Raw genomic sequence first — 25,109 nt, forward strand, 5'->3', positions numbered from 1 at the left:
CTATACACTAAATGGTGCTATATGCTAAAGGTTGCAATATGTTAAAGTAGTGTATGCTAAATGGTGCTGTATGCCGAATGTTGCTAAATGCTAACCTTGCTATAGTCTATGGTGCTATACGCTAAGTGATGCTTTATGCTATGATGCTAGTGTTAAATGGTACATTATCCTTAATGGTGCTAAATGTTAAATGATGCTGTATGCCAAATCTTCCTCCATGCTAAATTATGCTATATTCTATACACAAAATGTCCCCACATGCTAAACGCCGCTATGTGCTAAATGTTGCCCTGTAATTGTTTTTAGTCTCTTGCTCCTCATTTGGAGGGACCAACGGGAGATCCGGAGATGAGATCGGCCTGGGAAGTAAGGGATGAAAAGGCAATGTATATATTTGACTGTCTCCTTCAGTCAGAGAAGTTGACTTGATGGTTTGATTTTCAGATGTTCCACAAAATGACCTAGCTGATGTCATTAAAATGCAACAACTAATTGAGGCCCTGTATCAAGACCACTATATTATAGAAGGTATGCTCACTCCAGGATGTCTGTAGCTGTAACTTTAGCATTAAATTAAATGTTGTAACTCTATTTTCTGTATCAACTGAACAGAATACCTCAAGTCTGCTGCAAAAGCCTATGACCACGTGACCACAGACCCCCTGGCCTCTAACAACGTGACTCAAGCCTCTGACCCCCTGGCCTCTAACAACGTGACTCAAGCCTCTGACCCTTTGGCCTCTAACAACAGGACTCAAGCCTCTGACCCTTTGGCCTCTAAGAACAGGACTCAAGCCTCTGACCCTTTGGCCTCTAAGAACAGGACTCAAGCCTCTGACCCTTTGGCCTCTAAGAACAGGACTCAAGCCTCTGACCCTTTGGCCTCTAAGAACAGGACTCAAGCCTCTGACCCTTTGGCCTCTAAGAACAGGACTCAAGCCTCTGACCCTTTGGCCTCTAAGAACAGGACTCAAGCCTCTGACCCTTTGGCCTCTAAGAACAGGACTCAAGCCTCTGACCCTTTGGCCTCTAAGAACAGGACTCAAGCCTCTGACCCTTTGGCCTCTAAGAACAGGACTCAAGCCTCTGACCCTTTGGCCTCTAAGAACAGGACTCAAGCCTCTGACCCTTTGGCCTCTAAGAACAGGACTCAAGCCTCTGACCCTTTGGCCTCTAAGAACAGGACTCAAGCCTCTGACCCTTTGGCCTCTAAGAACAGGACTCAAGCCTCTGACCCTTTGGCCTCTAAGAACAGGACTCAAGCCTCTGACCCTTTGGCCTCTAAGAACAGGACTCAAGCCTCTGACCCTTTGGCCTCTAAGAACAGGACTCAAGCCTCTGACCCTTTGGCCTCTAAGAACAGGACTCAAGCCTCTGACCCTTTGGCCTCTAAGAACAGGACTCAAGCCTCTGACCCTTTGGCCTCTAAGAACAGGACTCAAGCCTCTGACCCTTTGGCCTCTAAGAACAGGACTCAAGCCTCTGACCCTTTGGCCTCTAAGAACAGGACTCAAGCCTCTGACCCTTTGGCCTCTAAGAACAGGACTCAAGCCTCTGACCCTTTGGCCTCTAAGAACAGGACTCAAGCCTCTGACCCTTTGGCCTCTAAGAACAGGACTCAAGCCTCTGACCCTTTGGCCTCTAAGAACAGGACTCAAGCCTCTGACCCTTTGGCCTCTAAGAACAGGACTCAAGCCTCTGACCCTTTGGCCTCTAAGAACAGGACTCAAGCCTCTGACCCTTTGGCCTCTAAGAACAGGACTCAAGCCTCTGACCCTTTGGCCTCTAAGAACAGGACTCAAGCCTCTGACCCTTTGGCCTCTAAGAACAGGACTCAAGCCTCTGACCCTTTGGCCTCTAAGAACAGGACTCAAGCCTCTGACCCTTTGGCCTCTAAGAACAGGACTCAAGCCTCTGACCCTTTGGCCTCTAAGAACAGGACTCAAGCCTCTGACCCTTTGGCCTCTAAGAACAGGACTCAAGCCTCTGACCCTTTGGCCTCTAAGAACAGGACTCAAGCCTCTGACCCTTTGGCCTCTAAGAACAGGACTCAAGCCTCTGACCCTTTGGCCTCTAAGAACAGGACTCAAGCCTCTGACCCTTTGGCCTCTAAGAACAGGACTCAAGCCTCTGACCCTTTGGCCTCTAAGAACAGGACTCAAGCCTCTGACCCTTTGGCCTCTAAGAACAGGACTCAAGCCTCTGACCCTTTGGCCTCTAAGAACAGGACTCAAGCCTCTGACCCTTTGGCCTCTAAGAACAGGACTCAAGCCTCTGACCCTTTGGCCTCTAAGAACAGGACTCAAGCCTCTGACCCTTTGGCCTCTAAGAACAGGACTCAAGCCTCTGACCCTTTGGCCTCTAAGAACAGGACTCAAGCCTCTGACCCTTTGGCCTCTAAGAACAGGACTCAAGCCTCTGACCCTTTGGCCTCTAAGAACAGGACTCAAGCCTCTGACCCTTTGGCCTCTAAGAACAGGACTCAAGCCTCTGACCCTTTGGCCTCTAAGAACAGGACTCAAGCCTCTGACCCTTTGGCCTCTAAGAACAGGACTCAAGCCTCTGACCCTTTGGCCTCTAAGAACAGGACTCAAGCCTCTGACCCTTTGGCCTCTAAGAACAGGACTCAAGCCTCTGACCCTTTGGCCTCTAAGAACAGGACTCAAGCCTCTGACCCTTTGGCCTCTAAGAACAGGACTCAAGCCTCTGACCCTTTGGCCTCTAAGAACAGGACTCAAGCCTCTGACCCTTTGGCCTCTAAGAACAGGACTCAAGCCTCTGACCCTTTGGCCTCTAAGAACAGGACTCAAGCCTCTGACCCTTTGGCCTCTAAGAACGTGACTCAAGCCTCTGACCCTTTGGCCTCTATCAACGTGACTCAAGCCTCTGACCCTTTGGCCTCTATCAACGTGACTCAAGCCTCTGACCCTTTGGCCTCTATCAACGTGACTCAAGCCTCTGACCCCTTGGCCTCTATCAACGTGACTCAAGCCTCTGACCCCTTGGCCTCTATCAACGTGACTCAAGCCTCTGACATCTCTGAGAAGCTTGCTTCCAGTCAAAGCAACAACTCCATGATGCCCATTCATCACAATCAAAGTGAGGGAAATGGAAGCCATTCATAATGAGATATGCATAATATTTTGTGCACTATTTTAGTTGCTAACAATCTTTGTTTCAGATGTTTCACAAACATCGCTAAGCAAAGGTTGCAGGAAACACTATAAGGCCGTTGGACTACAATTGCTTAAGGCGATATCAAATTACAAGGATGTTAAAGAAGGTGAGATGGTTCAAGTTGCTTTGACTATTATTGATATGGAAATTCTGTTTCATGGACGGATGTTCTTGCTTCTTTAAACCCAACAGTAAGCCGAGAGTCGGATCAGGTGAACGCCAAGGCATCATCAGGAACTGACCCCAAAGCAGTCGGGGCTGCTTTGGATGCCTACGATTTAGCCGCTCTGAATAATGTTTTAACTGGACAACAGCATAATGGACAAGAAACTGACTATAATGAATGTATGCCTTGATAATAAAAACTTAATTTATACTGTACAATGTTTTTATTTGAGGGGTGGTTTGTAAATCGGGACCAAGCAATCTGTACTTGATGCAGTTATTTCCCATTTGGTTGTGTAAGCAGAACCTGGGAGTTGTGACTTGGGACAAGCCCCTTCACTGTCTCTTAAGTCCCATCTTAAAACTCGCCTTTACTCTGGCTTTTAACTCCAGGTAGCGTGTTGATGTGTTATGTGGGCAATGGATTTTATTGGATTCTATTTAGGTATCTTTTATGCTATTGAGCCTCGTCTTGTGCTTCTGTGGTGTTTTTAGTGTTATCTTGTTGTACAGCACTTTTAAATTGTGATATGTAAAGTGGATTGGATAAATGCAGCGCTGTGATCTTCAGTAATGGCATTTGTGTGGGGGGAACTACTTGACAAGTGTGATACTTGTACTAGTGTATGCTTAAATTGAAGATTTCCCTGTAATGAAATGGAATCATTCTAGCTCCTGCCAAGGCTAAACTCTCCTTGGTTTGAAGCCTGCACTTGGGAGTAAAACCAAATTTTAATCTCGAATTTTCTCTCCATGACAAATCCGCGACCAAGCGACGGTAAAGGCATGTTTCTTTCTCTAGTGATCATTTCCATAATGTTTGAATAGGCCTACCTTCAAGACGGTGGACTTCTACAGGAAGCACCAGGACTCCATGACCCCAGCCGGTCTGGGCTTCTTCCAGAGCCAGTGGGACGAGTCGGTCACCAACACCTTCCACAACATGCTTGGTAAGCACCTCTGGAAACGGGACGTTGGAGCGCCTGGCATGTTGGCTTTTCTTTCTCCTGTTTGTGTACATGGGGAACGGAGGATTTTGCAAAGGAAAAAATGACTCAAACTCACCCCTGGTGGTATGTCACCTTTTAAGTTAGTGTTTACATGAAGGAATGGGTTTTAGAGCACATTTCAAACCATATTCTTTTGCATGTCCTCTACGGGCCATTTATTTTTTTGAAGGATCCTAGTATGGTCATTTTTTGTTTAACAATCTTCCATTTGAGTGTATAGCTGTATGGTTTGGTCAGAGTACCTTCATGTGAATAAATCCTGTTAAACATGAAAAAACATTACATTTAAATTGGATTTTATTATTTAAACAAAGAATCGACAGGTTCAATTGTGAGGTGGGGAGCATATATCCATTAACATTAAACTGTCCACTGGTGTTCTTCTTCCTGCAGACATGAAGGAGCCGGTGTTTGAGTTTGTGCGACCCCCCCCCCCCCCGTGTACCACCCGCCGCAGGTCAAGTTCCCCCACAGGCAGCCGCTCCGCTACCTGGACCGCTACCGTGAGGGCAAGGAGCACACCTACGGCATCTACTGAGCCCCACAGACACACACATCTGGAGCTACCGCTGGACGACATGTTAATATAATAAATTGTTTTATTTGTATTGACTGTCTTATTTTGGTCTGCATTGCAACACAGTCCATGGTTTCATGCCATCTTATTCTTGTGGTAAACTGTGTGTTGCATCTCCATTGCGATGGTTCTCCACGTTATGAAAGAGTCTTCAGAAATAGAAGGTAACTTTGGGGTTCAGGTCCGGGCGGTCTTCAGCATCTCCTCTACGTCCAGAAGCTTCTCCCGGGGTTTCCCCTGGGCCGCGCCCCTCCTCCTCTCCTCCTGGTTGATCTTCTCCCAGTCCGAGAAGGACACCGGCTTCACGCCTGCAACCAATCACACAGGAGAGATTAGATCATTTGACCTGGAGGTTCAAGCCCGCCATCTTGATGCGTGTTGACCAACACTTCCAGAATAACCAAGCGACACATTATTGGTGTGAAGACTGAGGCACCGAGATGTTCGAGTGTGTGAGACACTGCCATAATACAAGTAATCAATTCAACTTGGATATTCCATAAAACCTTTCTGATCAAATGTTCCCGAACCCAACAATCAAAGAAATGAGCCAAACGATTCCTAATGACAAAGCAGAGCTTTACGACAGCCATGCAATAGTAAGGGCGAAAACAGGTGCAGCTCATCAAGTTAATTAGGGATCAGCAAATGACTGGACTCATTAATGGCATGAGGAACACCTGATAGCCGCTTATTATGTTTCTATGTTAAAACGACAAACCCCATTGTTAACTTCAATGATTAAAGAGTGAAATAGGATTATTTATTTAGCCACTGAGGAAACTCTCACCCCTGCATTACACCAGATACTAGACGGAGAGCAGTACCTCTCTTGTCCAGCAGGGGGGCGATCCCCGTGGATCCAGGCTTGGCAGAGGTCACGTCCAGGCAGCCAGAGGTGAGGTCCTCCACGACGCTGTGTGCTGTGTCGAAGCTGTTGTTCATGGTGGTGGCGATGACCCCGATGGGGCCAGTCTTTAGCCAGCCACTGCAATACAGACCTGGGGGGACAGTAACTAAACATATCAAACCAAAATTGAATTTATATAGGAGATGTCAGACATGGGGGGAAAGCCATGTGCTCCACAACAAAGCGAAAAAAGAAAAAATACATAAAGGATCAAATACAATACACAAATGTATCTAAATACATGAAGGCATAGATTTAAAAGCAAATGTTTTGACATAATAACAAGACAGCAGCCTGATAACATCTGCAAGAGAGGGTAACGATCTAATGTTACCCAAAGCTATGCTAAAAAGGTGTGTCCTGGGAGCCTTTTCAGAACTCTGTACTGTGTGTTTCCTCCTCAAGCAATGGGGAGGGCTGCCCAAAGCTTAAGGGTGTGAATGTAAGGAGCGGCCTCCTTAAACAAACTAGTTTGTACGATGCATGGACCAACATTTCTGAACTACAACAGACCTGTAGATACATGCATGTCTCTGCAGGTCACCTCCCCATGTAGTGGCTGCAACACGTAGGTATAAGCATGTATCTGCAGATCCCCCCCCCCCCCATGAGTACCTGGAGCCTGTTGGACCCGGCCCAGGCTGTTTGGGACGATGGCCTTGCGGGGGTCAAAGGGCACGGCGGGGTCGATGGGGAGGCTCTTGTAGCCGATGCTGGTGATGACCAGACCGCAGTCCACGGTCTCCACCTCGCCCGTGGGCACGGCCACGGAGCCGTCCCCCGTACCCTGATCACACACATACGTATAAACACCCCCTCCATAGCCACTGTCTCAAACAAACCCTTTAATCCTCCGTGTCTTCACTTCATGTCACTATTCAAGGACCAAATAGAGCTCATGAGATTGAGCTAGCAGTCGTTACCTGACATGGGGGTGGAGAAGAATATGAATATTCACACTTGTATAATAATGTTAATAATAATAATGTCCCTTTCATTGAGATTCTAAAAGCTGTGTGTGGAGTCACTGGATTCAGAAACACATCCTGATGAGTTCGGTGAAATGGTTCGCTGTACAGGAACTAAAGGTGTCGGAGGTTAAGGATAGGGGGGGCAAAAATGTGACAATTCGATAGTGATATTTGAGCCACAAATCAATATTATTTATTCTTAACATATTGCGATACAGCATGTATTGCGATTCGCTGCTGGGCTATCGCCTCAGTGACATTCTTAGCTCTTTCTGAATTTGTAGGAAACTATTATTTTTGTTTGATCCAGGGCGCGTTCATTTGGGGGTATGACAACAACTTTGGGTCGTTACACCTCCTCAGGGGCCGCTAACTCTAAATGGTACCTTGTGGGATGGGTTCTTAAGTTTGTCTTAGTCCCACAGTACAAAAAAAAAAAAAAAAAGACTGCAATACTTTATCGATAGAATTGCGTGCGCAAAATATCGCGATACTGAACAGAATACATTTCCCCCCACCACTACTTAAAGGAGCCCAAGGGGAGCGAGTGTGCGCTCACCTCCAGGCGGTTCACGGCCAACCGGATCCCGGCCACGCGGGCGCCGTCAGGGCCGGCCAGGACCTCCAGGGGGCTGCGGAGGAAGCGGAGCCCCCATGAGCGCGACGCCGCCTGCCGCCTCTGTCGCTCCTTCTCCGCGGGGGGGTCCACGGCCGTCTTCAGCATCAGCTCCGTCAGACGCTTCCGGGGCCGCGGGATCACTGCCAGGGGGGGGGGGGGGGGGGGGGGGCGACGCAGAGCTCAGACCGTGCAGGGCTCTCAAGTTTTGAACAGGGTTCAGGGGGAGATTTTGTCGGCGACGGACGGCAGTGGTGGGGGTTTGATTTGGGTGGGGACGGGGCTCTGAACTGTACGGGAAACCCAATTGATCCCCACCTGTTCCACTGGCGGCGCAACTTGGTGGGCGTTATCCTGGACATTTCTCTGCGTTTGAGCGTGTGAACGGGTTGAAGTGCGTGTGCCTCACGCCCAATGCGTGAGCCTTGAGAGCTCTGCAGACGTATCCGTACTCAGTGATGTGCAGATGATGTACATACCAGGAGTGTTCAATTTGATTTACAGTGACGTGACGTGACGTGACTCGTTCCCTTACAACCACCTGACGTCCATTTAATAATCTATTTCATTTGAGGCAGCGGCTGCCGACTTGTTGTTTCTTCTGCAGAAAATGATTTGCCAATCATTTGTTAGCTTTTACTTTGCTCCCTTAATTTCAATGAAGGCAGCCAAAGTACGAATGGGTCGCGTCACTTCAAGAGCCGCTGGTAGATCACCAATGGATACTATGGTGTGTAATAGAGCTCAGCTATTCTTAGAAAGGAGATTATTCTTTTTAACATAAATCCAACTTTAGTCCCCCACAGCCCAAGCCCTATGGTTAAAAAAGCTTGTTAAATTGAAATCATACTATAGTGGTATACTATAGTGGTGTGTTCTAATCCCATTGACTGGTCCCTTACAAATGGTCCAAGAGGAGATTAGGATTAGGGGAGGAGGATCTCTAGCTTCTCCCAGTTAATTAAGAACTTTGACAGGCTCAAGGCTCCAAGGCCTCTGGTACACAAACACTCTGGCCCGTTTCCAGTCCTTCATCCACCGGGTCAAGATCAGAAGGTCGCACCAACGGCCTTGTCCCGGGGAATCTCGCATGTGGACATTCACCTGTGAAATGTGCTTGAAGAGCCCTGCATTTAAACAGGACCTACACACGCCCATTCAGACATCCCTAGCCGCCCGCCTCGGCTGGACACTCCATGCTGCACTCCTAGGATCAGCGAATGTTAGACAAACCAAACTACCAAGTCCACCCACTGAGACTAAATCAGCAACAGTATGAATACCGTTGTAATGTCCAGAGCTTTTCTTCAAAAAATGGGATGGGCAGTATTTATTAAACACTTGGGGTGTAGTTTAACGAATAGTGTTGGTTTAATAAGAAAGCAGGCCAATGGGGTAGCAGAATAGGAGATAAATTATGAGATGTTATGAGAGAAATTAGTGGAGGGGTTAGAGAGGAACGGCCTGTACCTTTAAGAGCCTCGGCCAAGCCCTCAAACTCTGAGGCGACCAGCTCAGGTTTGGTGTCTGGCAGGTTCACCATCTCCCTCAGCTCCTAAGAATTTTAAAAGAACACAATCAAGTAACAGTACAAGGTTTGAGCACCAAGATCAGACATGAACACTATCAAGTGTTTGTGTTCGATTTGTGTTTGTTGGAAAAGCACACGTAAAAAACGACTTAGCATTGTGTAGCATCTTATCCTAGCTATCTCTGTTGTATACAGGGAATGGGTTAACCTAGCGATTGTTAGTGCTTGGCACTGGGTTCTATGAATATCCACTGTAATGACAGTGATAAATTGGTGTTTCTCTTTCTTCTGACAAATGTGCTTATTGTAAATCGCTTTGGATAACAGCTTCTGCTAAACTCCCTGAATGTAAATGATTAGAATTTCACTTAATTACGTTTGACACAGGTTGTTTATACTTGTCCTTGCAGTGACGAGTGACCTAGTGCAGGTTTAGGGAGATGTGTGGGGGCACCTTGATAGTGCCGGCTATCTGCAGGGGTCCCCTCCGGCCCACAATTAGCACCCTGCGGACCTGGCTCTGGGCCAGGGCGTCCAGGGACCTCTGGGTGATGTCCGTCTTCTGCAGGGCACACGACACGACAACGGTAAAGGGGCTGGAGATAAGATGGCTAATAGTCCCGGATCAGTTTGGACCAATCAGAGCATCTCTTCCCTTATTGGTTCTGGAAATCCATCTAACCCGTCAATCAGAGGTGCAGGGTGTGTTGATGGATCTTTGAGACTCTAGAATCTTAAAAACAGCACCAATACCCACCCACTCACTAAGGAAAAGTAAGAGCAGGTTAGGCAAGTGCCAAGAACCAGTCATCGTCCACACACACATCCACAGCAAACTATTTTTATATAAATGACTACGTCTCCTGCTTTCATTGAGTTTTAACTGAATCAAGAATAGATTCTGTATCTTGCCCGGCTTTAGAGGGGATAGGGGCTCCCACCTACAGCTCGTCGATGGGGGACAGCAGTAATCTGGCTCTAGAGGGGAGAGGATGGGGATAGGGGGCTCCTACCTTCAGCTCGTCGATGGGGGAAAGCAGTATTCTGGCCACGTCCAACGCCACGTTACCCTGGCCCAGGATCACCGCCGTCTCGCAGTCCAGGCCGGGGTTCAACTGGACCAGGGAGAGAAGATCACAGATTGTATACGGGCTGTATTTAAATAGCACTGTTCTAACCTGCAGTCTCTCAAAGCGCTTGACAACAAGTGCCTTACATTCACCCATTCATATGCACATATTCATACATGCATTCATAAAGCAACAACGCCGTCAAAGGGAACAGACTGCTAGTAGTAAGGGTTACACACCTTACTTATGTAAGGGATCTAACTAGCAACTAGCTGGTTACCTCTCTGTTGCTAGGCAACCCGTTGTACCAGCCCACAAAGTCCTTGGCAGGATAGACGCCCTCCAGGTCCTCGCCTGGCACCCCCATGCTCCGGTTCCCCTCGGCGCCATAGCTCTGCACGCACACACACACAGTAGAGTGATGGTTTTCTTATGGCTTTCTATTGAAGAACAAACATTGTGTCATCATCATTATTAAAGTGGTCCTCACCAGCACGACGGCGTGGTAGGCCTCCCTCAGCTCCTCCACGCTCACGTCAGTCCCCACGTTCACGTTGCCGTAGTAACAGCATCGCGCATGACGGGCCGTCTGCGTGAACGTGCTGATGACGTTCTGGCGGGGGAGCGACGACAAAACCACGTCAAAGTTCTGGCCTTGCAGTGGCAAAATAACGGAATGTGGATGCTTTAATACGGATACTTAAAGTTGCAGTGTGTAGGATTTAGTGCCATCTAGGGGTGAGGTCGCAGAATGCAACCGACTGAACTCCCTCTCCTCTCTCGTTCCAACGACTTAGGAGTTACGATGACCTGTACTTCCAAAAGGATGTCATTGTCTGCGACAGCTTCGAGTAGTGTCATGTGATGAGGTTCCTACTTATATAGTCTGTAAGAGTCAGTGCTTACAAATAAGATAGCATTTATGATTCTTTTTCCGCATCTCCACTCTAAGGTGAAAAAACATAAAACAGTTCGGCCAAGTCCAACATAATTCTACACACTACAATCACCTTTAATACAGAATGAACCAAATCTTATATCAGTCCATGCAGGAGGGATTTTTGTCCAAGTATCCACTGGATGTGTGTGTGTGTGTGTGTGTGTGTGTGTGTGTGTGTGTGTGTGTGTGTGTGTGTGTGTGTGTGTGTGTGTGTGTGTGTGTGTGTGTGTGTGTGTGTGTGTGTGTGTGTGTACACAAGGACACAGACCTTGACTTCTGGGTGGTCTGGCGCTACGCCAAACCTCACCAGGCCGAAGGGGACAGGAAGTCGCTCGTAAATGTCCACCTGCACATCCTGGCAGGCCTGGGAGAGGTCAAAGGGCAAACGTATTCAGTAAGCTAACGTTTAAATCGGTCCACTTTCCTTAACTTATTTTGCTGCATCTCCTACTCAGCACCACCTGTGTCCATCAACTCGAACATAGTGTCCTTTATTCAAGATAAGAACATGACCACAAAAGTTTGGGGTCATCCAGACAATTTCATGTTTTCCATGAAAACTCACTTTCATTCTACAGTTTTCAGCTGTGCTAACATAATCGCACAAGGACTTTTTAATCGTCAATTAGCCTTTTAACACAGTTAGCTAAACAATGTCATGGTGGTTGTTGGAAATGGGCCTCTGTAGGCTACTCCTATGTAGATATTCCATAAAAAATCTGCCGTTTCCAAAACATTGCCTTTCTTTAAAAAATAAGGACATTTCCAAGTGACCCCAAACTTTTCAATGGTAGTGTATGCATAACATGCAGTCCCTCATAACCTCCATCAGGTATCCTGCCTGTCCTGTGAGGTGAAGCATAGTAAGGGCTGAGCATGTGATCACTGTCTCAAGGCTACAGGATGCCAACTAGCGATGTAAAATCTGCCTGGGCATGCTTGCTTTTATACATCTGTCCTATGTCAGCACATATGTAACCCATTGTCCTGTATGCCACTGACACTTTATACAGCACCTGATGCCGCAACGTATAGTTTGAGAGAGAAAGCAGTCTTGGGTTGTCCTTACATTATAAAGAGTGTACAACAAGACACACTCTCATAGTTTGTAAGGGGTGCAAGTTTACTTTGCTTCACAGAAACGCAAACAAAGAAAATATAATAATACACAGCACTAATAAAATAGTAAGTTATTAGTTAAATCCATTTAGTGGATAGTACTTGCCTTCAGCAGGTGCTGAGCTGTATAGAAGCCTGCAGGACCACCTCCAACAACACAAACCTTCTGGTGGGCGGCTGAAGATGCAGATCTGGTGATCACTCTGACATCTGAGAAGGACCAACAAGAAGGTCTGGTTAGGGAAGATATGAATGGGAAGGTTGGTGAGGTGAAGGTACCTCTATCAAGATAACTGTGTCTTACGGCCATTAAACCGGTTGATCCGTCTTCCAGAAGTCCAAAGTAGATTCAGAGCTGCTGCCTTGCTCAACAGGACCTGAGGGCTACTCATCTTCTTCAGGGAAACAACATGGACTTTTTCCCGTTGCTGTTGTCTCCTCTCTCACTCTCTCTCTCTCTCTGGGATCGCTTCAGCTCCCTGCTGTCCGACTGTCAGCCGGGGTCACTGGGAGGGGAGCTCTGATCCCGGCTCTTCTCAGCTCTGATCCCGCAGAGGAAACGTAAAATATAAAGGCACTATTTCACACTATTTTCGTATATAGTTTAATTGATTCATTTGTTTACACGATTGAAATGTGACAGGCGGTGTTACGGCGAGGATCGTCCGTGTATCAACGAAGTCCTAGTTCCGCGTTCATGACGTTCCGTCTCCAGTCGTTAATCTCAACCTCCTTCCACCCAAGACTCCTCCCCCAAATCCACCCCTCCACCTCAGATCGACTCCTCCTCCACTCCACTCCTCCTCAGTAGAATAAAATCATCCTAAAACTGAGACCCCCACATCAACTCATCCACCTCAAATAGAGTTTATGCAATCCTATGATCATTAAAATGTGACAAAATGTATTTTGTCACTCCGCTCTCTCTCACTCTGCCTCTCAAACACACACACGTAAATTTGGCTTATAATATATGACAAGAATTTATAATGATTTGGAAGTTTAATATTGATTTTGTTCATTCAACTGTAAGGATCATGTAAACAGATAACAAACATATGTTTCACTAGTTTGTACAAAAATAAATAAATGACATGACAAAAGATGAAGACATTTACCTATGGCAATTTTTCCTCTTATTTAATTGTACTGGATGGATTAACAAAAAAAACATTACATAGGCTGGTTAAAGTCACTTAGGAAAACCAAAATAGCATATCCATTTTGACATCAGTGCATACACAGAGTTAGAATCAAGGTACACCTGTCTATTGCTTAAATGATGAAGGGTCCGTCCATTCACTGAAACCATGTGTTACAGCTGCATCTGAATGTTGTGGAAGGGGTGGTATGTAGATTGTAGACTTTACTTTCTCTCTCCAGGGGGATTACAAGTTATTCGGTTGGGAGACATCGCCTCTCGGTGGACAAAGGAACAAACGGCACGCTTGAAAATGTCCACTTCAGAGCGGCATTGCTCCCGAGAAAGAGTTGAGAGGAATCTTCTCGAAGTGTCTCGTGTCTCCCTCCTTCCAACGATGTCGCCTTAGCCCCGCTCACCGCCGTGCGTGTGATGTCACCACTGCATGTGCGGCGTGGGGGCGTGGCTCAGGTCCCGGTACTGGGTCCGTAGCTTGGCGCCGGCCTGCGCAGAGTCCTGGCCCTCCAGCCACTCCTGGTAGAGGGTGTGCAGGGCAGGGTTGACCTCGGGCAGGGCCACGGGCAGGCTGATGTAGGCGTCCTCCATCTGCTGCACCAGCGCCTTGTCCGGCCTCCCGGCGGCGTCACCCCCCGCCTGGCCACGCCCGCTCAGGCAACCTGGGGGCCAGACGACACGGAGGTTACATGGAGGGGCTGAGGGACGAGAGATTGACCTCCATAACCCTTAGAAGAATAATAATAATACATTTAATTTTAAAAGCGCCTTTCAAGGTACCCAAGGACAGTGCACAAGTAAAGTGCATATACTCAATAAAAGTACATACATAGTCAATAGCAGTCACACACATGATCAGATAACATTGGCAATATGGACATAGTAAACACAGAGAGGGATAAGAAAGAGAAAAAGTGTACAGGACGAACATGGACACAGGCTGGTCACATTTAAAGATGTAGAGATGAAAACAAGTAAGATAGGGGGAAATAAAAAGAGGTAGTGCAAGTCGAGTCAGAAGGTGGAAAGGAAAGCTGAACGAAAATGTTCAGCTTCTACAGTGTTGGCCACATCGAAACTGGAGAGGCATTAATCATGTAGAGATGAAGCGGAGGCTGGTGGCTGTAAGGATGTTTGAATCCCTGAAGAAGGAGGTCATCTTCCAACCCTAATCAGCACAGGCCCATCCCGATGCCTCACCCTGCCTGCTGATTAATGCCATTCATTTAAAAGCATAAATCTTCGAGTCACTTGGGCGACTTCTAAGGAACTTAACTGTGAACACCTTTTAAAATTATCCTTAAAATATACCTGTCTAACATTCTCTCAATCCATAAAAAAAAAAAAAGTAATTGAATTGTACCGTTAAGCACCCTGCATTGCAAGTTTTCACAGAAGTCGCTGTATAAATAAAGTTTGATTTGATTTGAAACGGGTCGCCCCTGGCCGTACATACGTCTGTACACATACGGTTCAGAGCTGTTTTGAACCAGCTCCATCGTGGTCCATCTTAAGGACCGCGATGGAAACAAGCCTTTGGGCTTCATTGTGTTTTTCATCCTTTTGAACACCTCTTGTTGATTGTGGTTCAATAAAGTTTCCAATCGGTCCTGACCTCCAGGGCAGGACAGCACCTCCACCAGCTGGTACGGCACACGGCCCTTCCTGATGCGCTGCACCAGCGTCTGGATGTTCCGGAAGCCGTAGACGGCGGCGAACTGCAGCAGCGTCTCACCGTCCCGCTCCAGGGTCACCTCCTGGAAGTCCCGGTTCCTATGGCAACCGAGGGGGAAAGTTCGCAGACTCAATGGACGGGAACTGAACCTGCACACGCTTTATCCTGCACCTGCGCGTGGTGTTCAGTGTGCGTTTGGGGAACGTCTTACCAAATCAGGCTTTAGCTTTGTCATCGAAAGTCTGATGGCAGACGAGCTCATATCTGGGTGAACTGGGTCGTTTCAATTCCTTTCGTGCCATGTTTGTTTCAACCAATCAGGTTGCTGGAGACGGGGTCCGGCAAGCACTTAAACTCGGGCCATCAGTCGTAATCTTTCCGAGGTTCACAACGCACTTGGAGAAAGTGTCTGTAAAGGTTTCAAATCAACACTGTCTGGGCTGGCCGCTGTAGAAATACACTTAATAGATCTCCTTCGGGAACTTCACCCACTTCTCCCACCGGGTGGGATAGCTGGGCACCCAAAAGGCTGCGATTCAATTATTATTTTTTTGGGGGGATTTCTTACCGTTACTGACTGCAGATCAGTAAGATTTATATTTATTTTTCTTTTACAATTCAATAGTTGAATAAAGATGATATAATATCAATGTATCTCAACACGTCTTCCTGTCCTAAAGGAAAGAGCAGTTTACATGTTGACTGCTTCCAATGTTGCGTTGGTCTTACTAAAGAATAATTTATTTATTTTTTATGTATAAAACAAAACCTAAGGAACTTAATGTAAAAAAAAGTTACCCAAATGGTTCAGCCCTAGTACCCACCTGAGGGTCTTGTAGGTGACCTCGGTGACGTCCAGGCCAAACAGCTCCTTGGCGGCGTGCTTGAAGACGTGCTCCAGGAAGCCCTCCGAGGTGCGGCCCTCGTACCTCACGGGCGCCGTGTCGCCCACCTCCCCCAGCCTGACAGACAGACGGCCAGAGAGAGACAGACAGGTTCACAGTGGGCACACATGGGGACACGGCCACAGTGACTAGCTGGTGTGAATGGTGAACGGACTGCATTTATGCAGCGCTCTTCTAACCAGTGGCCACTCAAAGCGCTTTATTACAATATTGCCGAAACATTCTCCCAATCATACACAGATTCACACACCGACGGCGGTGTCAGCCGTGCACGGTGACAGCCAGCTCGTCAGGAGCATTTAGGGTGAGGTGTCTCGCTCAGGGACACCTCGACACTCAGCTAGGAGGAGCCGGGGATCGAACTAGCAACCTTCCGGTTACCAGCCAACCCCGCTCTACCTGCTGAGCCCCATGCCGCCCAATAGAGAGGAACCCAGTGTGGAAGAGAAGGACCACTCACACGTGGTCGAGTGGAACGGAGTCCAGCTCCGCCACGGACACCTCCCGGCGCTCCATCATGTCATAGACCTCCGCTGAAACACACGAAGCACGTTCAAAACCTCCAGAGCCCTCAGAGCCGTTCAGTGATGAAACCCTGATGAGGTCTTTCCTTTGAACCATCATCTCCGGTGATCCTCAAATGAACCGAACGAGTTTACTGCAAACGTGTTTATGTTAAATTAATCATTTGACAGCAGAGTTTGTTCTTTCAATGATTGATGAAACATCCAGCGAGCAGTTTGCGGTTTGTTTCACAAGAGTTTAGTGGGAGAGATGTTGAAATGAGATGAAAGTGTTTCATGTAGGCAGAGCAGGTGAGCGTGTACTGTCATAGCGAGGCAGGAGTCAGAGTGAAAGAGAAAGAGATAAAGTATACAGGGGTCCATGTCAGCGTGACAACAGCCTTGTGATGTTTGCAGAATAGGGAACAGGCGGGTTTTGGGGTTGAAGAATTCTGAGACGGAGGTTGTGAAAACCAAAAAACATGCCAGTGATTATATTGAAAGTATCCCGTTTTAATTGTATTTTTGTATGCATTACTTCTAGTCATGGTTTGAAGATATACACTGGTATAATAGAATACCCAAAGCTGCCCTTTGCCCACTTTGTTTAGATTAAATCCTGCTTTGATTGAGTCTCACAGTTCTCATTCATTCGGCTGTATAGTAATGTCCAGCAGTCAAACAAATGCACCACAACATGAGGCTCGGACAAAACACTATTTAGATGAAAACGAAGTGGGTCGAGCAAACATGGCTGACTGCTGTCAGTGAGTGAGTGAGTGATTGAGCGAGTGCGCGAGTGCACGATTGAGTGTTTGAGCGAGCGAGCGTGCGTGCGTGCGAGGCAGACCTGAGGTGAGCACACAGTCCACATAGCGGCTGTCCAGCAGGCTGCTGTAGAACTCCTCTCGGACTGCCTCCAGCTTCTTGTCGAAGCAGGGCGCCAGCACCACGTGGAACACCTTCTCCGCGCTCAGCTTCTGGAGGACGGAGAGGAGACGAAGACATCAGGCCCCTTCTGACACACAAATAACTGAAGACTTCAGGAGAAGAATCATATAGTTAGTATCACAAGGAGGAATAATAAGCAACTTTAGAATTGACACGGTTTGTCCATACTTTAGCATTTATCTAAGCATCTATTCCTATTTTCCTTAGCACTAGTTTGTATTTGTATGTATTGTATTTAGAGCTGTCAAGCGATTAAAATATTTAATCGTGATTAATCGCATTAATGTCATAGTTAACTCACGATTAATCGCAAATTCTTTTTCTATGCTAAATATCCCTTGATTTTTTTGTCCCATAATTCTTCTCATTTTAATTCTCTTATCAACATGGTGAAGTGCATCGGCTTGTCTTGTGCAAATGATTTTTTATTGATAACAACATTGGCATATACTGATCAAAACAGGACGATACAAAAAAAGAGCCTATAGTGCAATTAAACGACTGCTTTGAACAAATGTCATTTGAACATAGCAGTCAGGCTACTGCTTCTTTGTTTTGAGCCAAAGAAAAAAAAAAAAAAAAAAAGTTATATATTTTTTTTTGTAAATAAAATATTTGCGTTAATCGCGCGATAATTTTTTTAACGCCGTTAAAATTGGTTTGCGTTAACGTCGTTAATAACGCGTTTAACTGACAGCTATTTGTATTATATCCTGTGTCTTCCACTGCTGTAATAACACAGGAATTTCCCCTTCGGGATTAATAAAGTTGTATCTATCTATTGATCTATCTATGACCTCAGTAAAGTAGCTTCTGGATATGCAAAAGTTGGACTACAACACACGTACTTATTTGATAGAATGACTGAGTTATTTGTTAATATTAGTAACTAATAAATCAGATACACAAGAGAAATTACTAATTAATCATCAACCCCTTTATATAACGTTGATAACGACATTCCTCAAGGTTTAAACATTAAGAGAACCACGGCAGTGATGCAGTGTGTTGTCTGAGGATCCTAGGCCACCTCTGCTTGTTGTGTGATGACTCATTGTAGTTCAGAGCTCCTACCTGCTGCTGGGAGATGTAGTCTTTGACCAGGCAGCCCATGATCTGCTGGGGAGACCTGGCTGTGCAGATGTGTGGGGTGACCAGATTGCCCAGCACGCGCTCTGCATACCGGATCCAACCTACACACAGACACACACACTTTTAATTAGTTAGTTCAAATTACGCAGCATATTTTCCTTAAGTATAGAAAGGCGTAGAGAACAATGTCGAATGAACTAGAAACCTTTACTATGATTATATAGCTGCCTCTACCCTTGAACCTTATATTTTATCTATTGTACATGAAGCTCTCAATGACGGTTCTTGATAGAATAAAGGTTAGATCAAATAAAGTAGATAAATAAACTACACAGTGTATGTGTCAAGTGTGTGTGTGTTTGTGTATGCGTATGTATATGTATGTGTATGTCCGTGTCCATTGTCCATATCTCCGGTGGAGGGTGTGGTGGGGCCAGAACAGTATCTCTAGCCAACAGCTTTCTCTCCCCCTCATATCTCTGCTCTGAGCTCTAAAGAAAGGAAGACCTGTATTTAGCAAATCCATTTGATAACGGGCCCGACCTTGAACACGCAAAGAGCCACTTTGAGCAGAGCCTTGAGGAGGCACGCAGGGTTCAGAAGGAACCAGAAGGGGGGAGGTTCCCACGTTCAGAGCGCACAGGCCCCCGACCCGACTGCCCCCGGGCACCGAGCTCTGAGCACTGTTCACCAGGAGCCCAGTGTAATCGCTCCGTTGTGGGCCAATTATCCACAATGTAAAGCGAAGGTGGCCCCCCAAAGAGGCTGCTGGTTTGATCCCAAGCTCTAACTGATGCTAAAAGGCAGTCCCAACCGGGACTGGCAAACTGCATATGTGTATGTTCATCTTAAAAGATAGATAGATGGTTAATGGTAAATGGACTGCAGTTTTATAGCGCATTTCTAACCAGTGGCCACTCACGGCTCTTTACAATACTGCCTAACATGCACCTATTCATACACACATTCATACACCAACGGCAGAGTCAACCATGCAAAGCGACAGCCAGCTCGTCAGGAGCAGTCAGGGTGAGGCGTCTTTCTCAGGGGCACCTCGAACTAGCATCTTCCGGTAGCCAGCGAACCCGCTCTAGCTCCTGAGCTACATGCCGCCCATACATTTCTCTACATCCATCCATCCTTCCATCCACACACACACAAGCCACTTTGAATGTCTATATTAGGATCAACAAGTGATGGACAAGATCTAAGTCACAATCCAACTTTTTTTTAACCCAAAAGCCAAATTAATTTGACCATCTCAATCTGGGGATTCCGCCCCTGCATCCCAATAAAACACAGCCGTCCGACCGAGGGGAACCACGGGACAGGTGTACGTTGTGAGGGTTTACCTGGGCAGGAGGAGGTGACCACGGGACAGGTGTACGTTGTGAGGGTTTACCTGGGCAGGAGGAGGTGACCACGGGACAGGTGTACGTTGTGAAGGCGTACCTGGGCAGGAGGAGGTGAACATGGGCAGGGCCTGCGAGTCGTGGTGTCTCCGTCGGTACCTCTGGACAAACTCCCGTTGGCTCTCCAGGATGCTGAAGCCTGCGGCCACCGTGGTGTCGAACACATACTGCACACCTGCAGAGACACACACACAGGTTACAACACACACTGCACACCTGTAGACACACACAGGTTACAACAACACACACTGCACACCTGTAGACACACACAGGTTACAACAACACATACTGCACACCTGTAGACACACACAGGTTACAACAACACATACTGCACACCTGTAGACACACACAGGTTACAACAACACATACTGCACACCTGTAGACACACACAGGTTACAACAACACATACTGCACACCTGTAGACACACACAGGTTACAACAACACATACTGCACACCTGTAGAGGTTACTAGCATCACTAAGCAAGGAGTCAAGCTTGTTACGTATTTTAAGAATCTAAGCTACCCACACATAGACCCAATGAATTAGGACCAAACATATAAGCCGTAAATACTATACATAGCCACTAGGGGAGCAAGACCTTATTGAAGGCGGCTCCACCACAGAAGGCATCACCTGAAGAAGCCGAAGCCATTACGACACCCCGGCCACGTCCACTAGGCCACGCCCACTAGGCCACGCGCACTTGACGGTCCCTTACCTGTGCACACGAGGTGAAGGGCCCAGAGACTCAGCGACACGCGCGAAGGGTCACGGGCCTCTGCCCGTGGCCCATAGTAGCCAGAGACTTTCAGACACACCCGCGAAGGGTCACGGGCCTCTGCCCGTGACCCATAGAAGGCCAGAGATTTTCAGCGACACCCGCGGACAGCCACGGGCAGAGGCCCGTGGCTGAAAGTAGCCAGAGTTATTATCTCTCACACGATTCCTACAATTCCCTCCGTATAGCTTCACTTACCATGCCGAAACATGCCGACGACTTTATAATAAATGAAGTGAGTTTAAAGCAACCCGGGATTGGACAACTTTCTTCGAGAATATGCAACAGATGGTGACCGCCGACGTTTGGAAGAAAGTCCCGAGAATCCCCGCTAAAACAACTTCAACAGGCCACACACGTCTGAGGTAAGTATAACTCATTGTTTTAAAGATTAAATCTGAAATAGGATTGGTTATAAGAACATTTAGGTGTAAGTTTGTTTTAGCCACCGTCCGGTCGTGCTGCTCCAGAGGCCTAGACCTCGACTTAACAAGACATTTTACATTCAAGTCTGTTTGTATTTTGTTATTAAAGACGATGAATTATTAAGGTAAAAGACCCCTGACCCCCTACACACGTGAAGTCCCCACCCCCCCCACCCTCTCTCTCTCTCCCTCTTCTACCCCCCCCCCCCCCCCCCTCTCCCCACCCCCGTTTACCTGGGCTCTCCTGGCTGTTTGATAAGGCAATGGTAGCCTGCACAAAGGGACCCCCGGTGTGTTATGCTGTCTGTAAATGGTGAAAGCGCCGAAGTTAAGCCGGGCCACTATAAGGTTTATTTATTACCGGCCACAAACTTCCAAACTCTTTACGGTTGGGGGAGGAAAGGTCAGGTTTTTAACGTTAATCTAGCTTATTTTCATATTAAAACTGAGGATTGGCCAAGGAGTTCAAATTGGATTGATTCCTCCCGGTTCATTTAAAATCTAATGTGCAATTTTGATTAGTATACAACGCAGCCGTAGAGTGTAACCACGTGGTGTTAAAGAGACGGCGCGTCTTCGTGACGTGGGTTTCCTTTGTCCAGACGTCCGCCATCTTGGGTCTTGCAGAGACCAAGAGCAGCGGGGAGCCCAACTACAGTGTTACATTCTCTCCCTCTCTCCTCCCCCCCTCTCTCTCTCTCTCCTCTTCCCCCCCCCCCCCCCCTTCTCTTTCCCTCTCCACTCCCCCCCCCTCCCCAGAAGATCCTATCGTGAAACCCCCCCACTCCCCTTGTCCCAGTCTTCACAGGTCCAGTAGTCAGACCCCCCCCCATCCCCCTGTCCACAGGTCCAGTCGTCAGATCCCCCCCTCCCCACCCTTTGTCCCTGCAAACATTCTCTTCCCCTACCCTTCCTTATTCATATTGCTTGGAGAAGATCGGGAGCGGTGGGACGGGGGCTTCGATTTAACTAACAATAGAGAGGCAAGTGGCCTCGCTGTTGTTGGTTGGGTTGAGGTTCTTGTCTTATTGTTCTTGCTTCCCCTTGCCCCCTCCCACCCTCACACCTAGCCATGTGTTGAAACCAAGATGTAAATTTAGTTAAGTGTTTGTATATTTGAGGGTCTGTGTGTCTGGATGCTGAAATGCAGAGAGCCACTCCCTAGTTGATATCGGCAAAACACGCAAATATTTGTGTAGATTGTAATCAATGTTTTTTGATTCACCAACATTAATAGTTTAAACGATCTGTAAATGTTCACATTTGTACTAAATTTGTTCTTCCTCTTCAGGCCTTTGCATTCATGGTTTTAACCGGTATGCAATAAGCTCATTCAGGAGAGTTGTAGTGCCGGATTTCCCCCGCAATTGTTGAAATAAAGGTTTTAGTTTCTAGAGTTTCGACAGAAAGTCACACATGATTGTTCTTCCTCAAGTCGCAGGCGAAAGAAGTGTTTTCATCAAGGTTTTGTTTTATATCCGTGTTTATGTCAAAGCTTGTGCACGTGAACTTCCCAAGTCTGGAGACTGCGGATGCGAGTCTATTGTTGATGCATGAATGCAGGCTCAACTACGTACATAACGTGCAGCCCTAGGGATGTTGTGACATCATGGAACTCAAGTATGAGAGAGGCGAGTCCGCGCTCACTCTAAATTGCTCCCACTCTCACCGATAAAAACAACGTCAACCTTCCGATCGCGCTCCGATCCTCGTCCCCATCATGGAACTCACCCAGGCTCTTGAGGAAGCCACAGAGCTTGCGGGTGGCCTCTGCGATGTCCAGGTCAAACTTCACGGCAAAGAAAGGCAAGGACTGAGGACACAGCGACACCACCAGCACCTTGTGTTCAGCCGCATCGCACTTCTGGAACCACGACAGGGGAAGAGAAAGCATTGTTTACTTAAAGCACATTGTGAAAGTAACAACAAACCTCATGTTTCCCTTCAAGATGGTACAAGTCGTTCCCATGCTGAAATGGCTACCGATATAACACGACAAGAACATAAAAAAATGGTTAATTCATTATTAATCAGTACCAACCCTAACAAATCTGTAGAAAATGTTTGACATAAAAAGCCCTGAATAACTGTTGAAAGTCAATCAACCATGTAATGCAAACAGCATAGCATTGGTAAACAATAGAGCTTATAAAATGAATTATGGGCCATTCCAATAAGTCATGCCGGGGCAAAGTATAGATTACACTATTAAAGTAAAAAGATACAATAAGTGCGTACTTTAAGTGCCATGACGTACAACACACAATAAGTGCGTAAGAGGGGTGTGTGTGTGTGTGTGTGTGTGTGTGTGTGTGTGTGTGTGTGTGTGTGTGTGTGTGTGTGTGTGTGTGTGTGTGTGTGTGTGTGTGTGTGTGTGTGTGTGTGTGTGTGTGTGCAGAGTCTAGGTATACTCTGAACACGCGAGTCTTGAGGGGGAGTCACCTTGTTCAGCGCCAGAATGCGGTTGAGCTCCTCCAGGTTCTGCTGGCCGATCTTCAGACTCTCCTCCTCGGACACACAGCCGTCGCACGAGAGACACGCGCTCAGCAGCGGCTGGGAGTCCCCGCTCGCCTGCAGCAGGGGGGAGACAAGGGGAGACAATGGGAGACCGGGGGAGAGACAGTTATGACAAGGTTATGTGGACTTTGAATTAATACTTTGTCATTTCACATGCAGGCAAACTATTTGCTGGTTGTGTATTCATTCTAAGACACACTCTACTCAGTAAAAAAAAAAAGTCGCAAACCAAAATACGTAAAAACATTGTTTTTACTAATCAATCAATAAAGTAGAATAATGAACGGTTCTTACCTCGCCGTTGGCCTCATGTTGCTCCTCGGCCGTAGCGACAACTCCGTCGTTCTTCTTGTTACACTGCAGTCGTTTAAACCGTTAGTCACCGATAACAAAACACGTTTTTGAAAATATGACAAAAGAATCAAACAGGAAACTGAAGGCAAAATTGGAGCCTGCATGGCCTTTCACCTGCTTGGTACAGTTTTCACACTTCTCCTTCCTCTTGGCTGAGGCGGCCTCAGACATTTTTCCACCCACAGTTCTCTGTGAAGTGAGAAACACACACACAGGCATTCATGACAACCTCGTTATACAGCTTCCCACCACCATTCTTCTCTCCGAGTAGCGACAGGACGATTGTACTTTGCTGCTCGGAATAGAGACACCCTGCTGTGACTGTGACTGGGGACAACCACCCATCTCAGCCAGCCTGCTTATCTGAACCAGGGCAGCAGCAGCTGCCTTTATAGCGGAAAGGCAGTGGATTGCAGGAAGGCACTGAAGGCAGAGCGGTTTTTATCATCATCACAACTCCGTGACTCAGTGCAATTACAGTGTGGTGAGAGATACACAGTAGATTATTTACATCACATTGAGGAGCGAGTCAACACGACGGGGACTGACGTCAGTGGCTGGTGTGTGTGAGAAATACCTAGGCCCAGCTACAATGCAGACAATATGTCATTATAGCCATCAAGGAACAATGTCCCCACAAGACATATTCATGGCCAAATCCCGCATAGGGGGATAATAGATTTAGTTATGACTGCAGCTATATGGAAAGCTGCAGTTGTGAAACAAACTCATTGTCATCGTCATCATCATATCAGCCAGGAGATTTCGGCTGCAGAAACGAGCCAACAAATGATGAACAGTCAGAGACAACTCACCGGTTGACTTTGAATATTCTTCCTCGGCCCAGGGCACCAGGTGGTGAAGGAGATGCATGAGTCAATGATCAGGAGGTCAGTGCCATCCCTGAGAGCAGGTGACCAGAGACACTCACACCCCCACCGCTCAGTAAAACCACACCGCTGACTCACACACGGTGGACGGAGTCCCTGGCAGTCCCTGTTACCGGTGTGCAGTCCGTCGGCCTGTCCTTCAGGTCTGTTGGGTAATTTGGCAGACACTCGTTACGTGCATGGTTCGGCGCTCAGCAGCACGTAGCCATTGTGTGGCCCGGCGTATCCAGTGCGCCTGCGCGTACTACATAACATTAAGTATTGCACTGAACCGCACAACAATTTATTTATTTTTTAAATAATAAAGCTGGGTATTTTCTTACAGCTTTCAGGCAGGTGGATTTATTTTTCAGTGTTTAGTTG

General features: G+C 47.1%; 3 protein-coding genes and 1 long non-coding RNA gene across 6 annotated transcripts in view; 2 read left to right on the plus strand and 2 right to left on the minus strand.

The window, feature by feature from the left end:
• Positions 1-3,554, plus strand: part of LOC132446069 (uncharacterized) — a 3,937-nt gene extending 383 nt beyond the window's left edge. Inside the window, exons 2-7 of the mRNA XM_060036169.1 lie at positions 307-366; positions 445-528; positions 613-698; positions 3,018-3,099; positions 3,182-3,283; positions 3,370-3,554. Of these exons, the coding sequence (XP_059892152.1) occupies positions 307-366; positions 445-528; positions 613-698; positions 3,018-3,099; positions 3,182-3,283; positions 3,370-3,533 (578 nt within the window). The 3' untranslated portion in view covers positions 3,534-3,554. The remainder of the gene's footprint in view (positions 1-306; positions 367-444; positions 529-612; positions 699-3,017; positions 3,100-3,181; positions 3,284-3,369) is intronic.
• Positions 1-12,825, minus strand: part of fdxr (ferredoxin reductase) — a 16,031-nt gene extending 3,206 nt beyond the window's left edge. The window contains exons 1-12 of one of the 2 annotated variants that reach the window (XM_060036156.1): positions 12,391-12,825; positions 12,193-12,296; positions 11,236-11,331; positions 10,518-10,640; positions 10,308-10,421; positions 9,971-10,072; positions 9,412-9,519; positions 8,897-8,981; positions 7,370-7,569; positions 6,455-6,626; positions 5,757-5,930; positions 4,632-5,237 (exon numbers count right to left, since the gene is read on the minus strand). In XM_060036156.1, coding sequence (XP_059892139.1) covers positions 5,107-5,237; positions 5,757-5,930; positions 6,455-6,626; positions 7,370-7,569; positions 8,897-8,981; positions 9,412-9,519; positions 9,971-10,072; positions 10,308-10,421; positions 10,518-10,640; positions 11,236-11,331; positions 12,193-12,296; positions 12,391-12,478 — 1,497 coding nt within the window. In that variant the 5' untranslated portion in view covers positions 12,479-12,825 and the 3' untranslated portion in view covers positions 4,632-5,106. Of the gene's footprint in view, positions 1-4,631; positions 5,238-5,756; positions 5,931-6,454; positions 6,627-7,369; positions 7,570-8,896; positions 8,982-9,411; positions 9,520-9,970; positions 10,073-10,307; positions 10,422-10,517; positions 10,641-11,235; positions 11,332-12,192; positions 12,297-12,390 lie in introns of those variants that run through there. The other variant, XR_009522769.1, reaches the window with a different exon arrangement.
• Positions 3,787-4,960, plus strand: LOC132446076 (uncharacterized). Its single transcript, XR_009522773.1, has 2 exons — positions 3,787-4,292; positions 4,746-4,960. It is a non-coding gene; the product is annotated as an uncharacterized LOC132446076 (long non-coding RNA).
• Positions 12,826-13,069: 244 nt separating the features above from the next.
• narf (nuclear prelamin A recognition factor) lies at positions 13,070-24,983 on the minus strand. Of its 2 annotated transcripts, XM_060036160.1 has the most exons (12): positions 24,672-24,983; positions 23,971-24,045; positions 23,797-23,859; positions 23,428-23,556; positions 22,717-22,849; positions 19,821-19,955; positions 18,351-18,469; positions 17,176-17,305; positions 16,283-16,355; positions 15,742-15,879; positions 14,858-15,015; positions 13,070-13,904 (listed from the first exon to the last, which is right to left on the minus strand). In XM_060036160.1, the coding sequence occupies exons 2-12, from the start codon at positions 24,025-24,027 to the stop codon at positions 13,663-13,665; spliced, it is 1,377 nt and encodes a 458-aa protein (XP_059892143.1). In that variant the 5' UTR covers positions 24,028-24,045; positions 24,672-24,983; the 3' UTR covers positions 13,070-13,662. The 2 variants fall into 2 exon arrangements, with proteins under 2 accessions (XP_059892143.1, XP_059892142.1); XM_060036159.1 differs by lacking the exon at positions 24,672-24,983 and having other exon boundaries at positions 23,971-24,649.
• Positions 24,984-25,109: the final 126 nt, after the last annotated feature.

This window comes from Gadus macrocephalus, chromosome 18, assembly GCF_031168955.1.
Source record: "Gadus macrocephalus chromosome 18, ASM3116895v1".
Taxonomy (NCBI): Eukaryota; Metazoa; Chordata; class Actinopteri; order Gadiformes; family Gadidae; genus Gadus; species Gadus macrocephalus.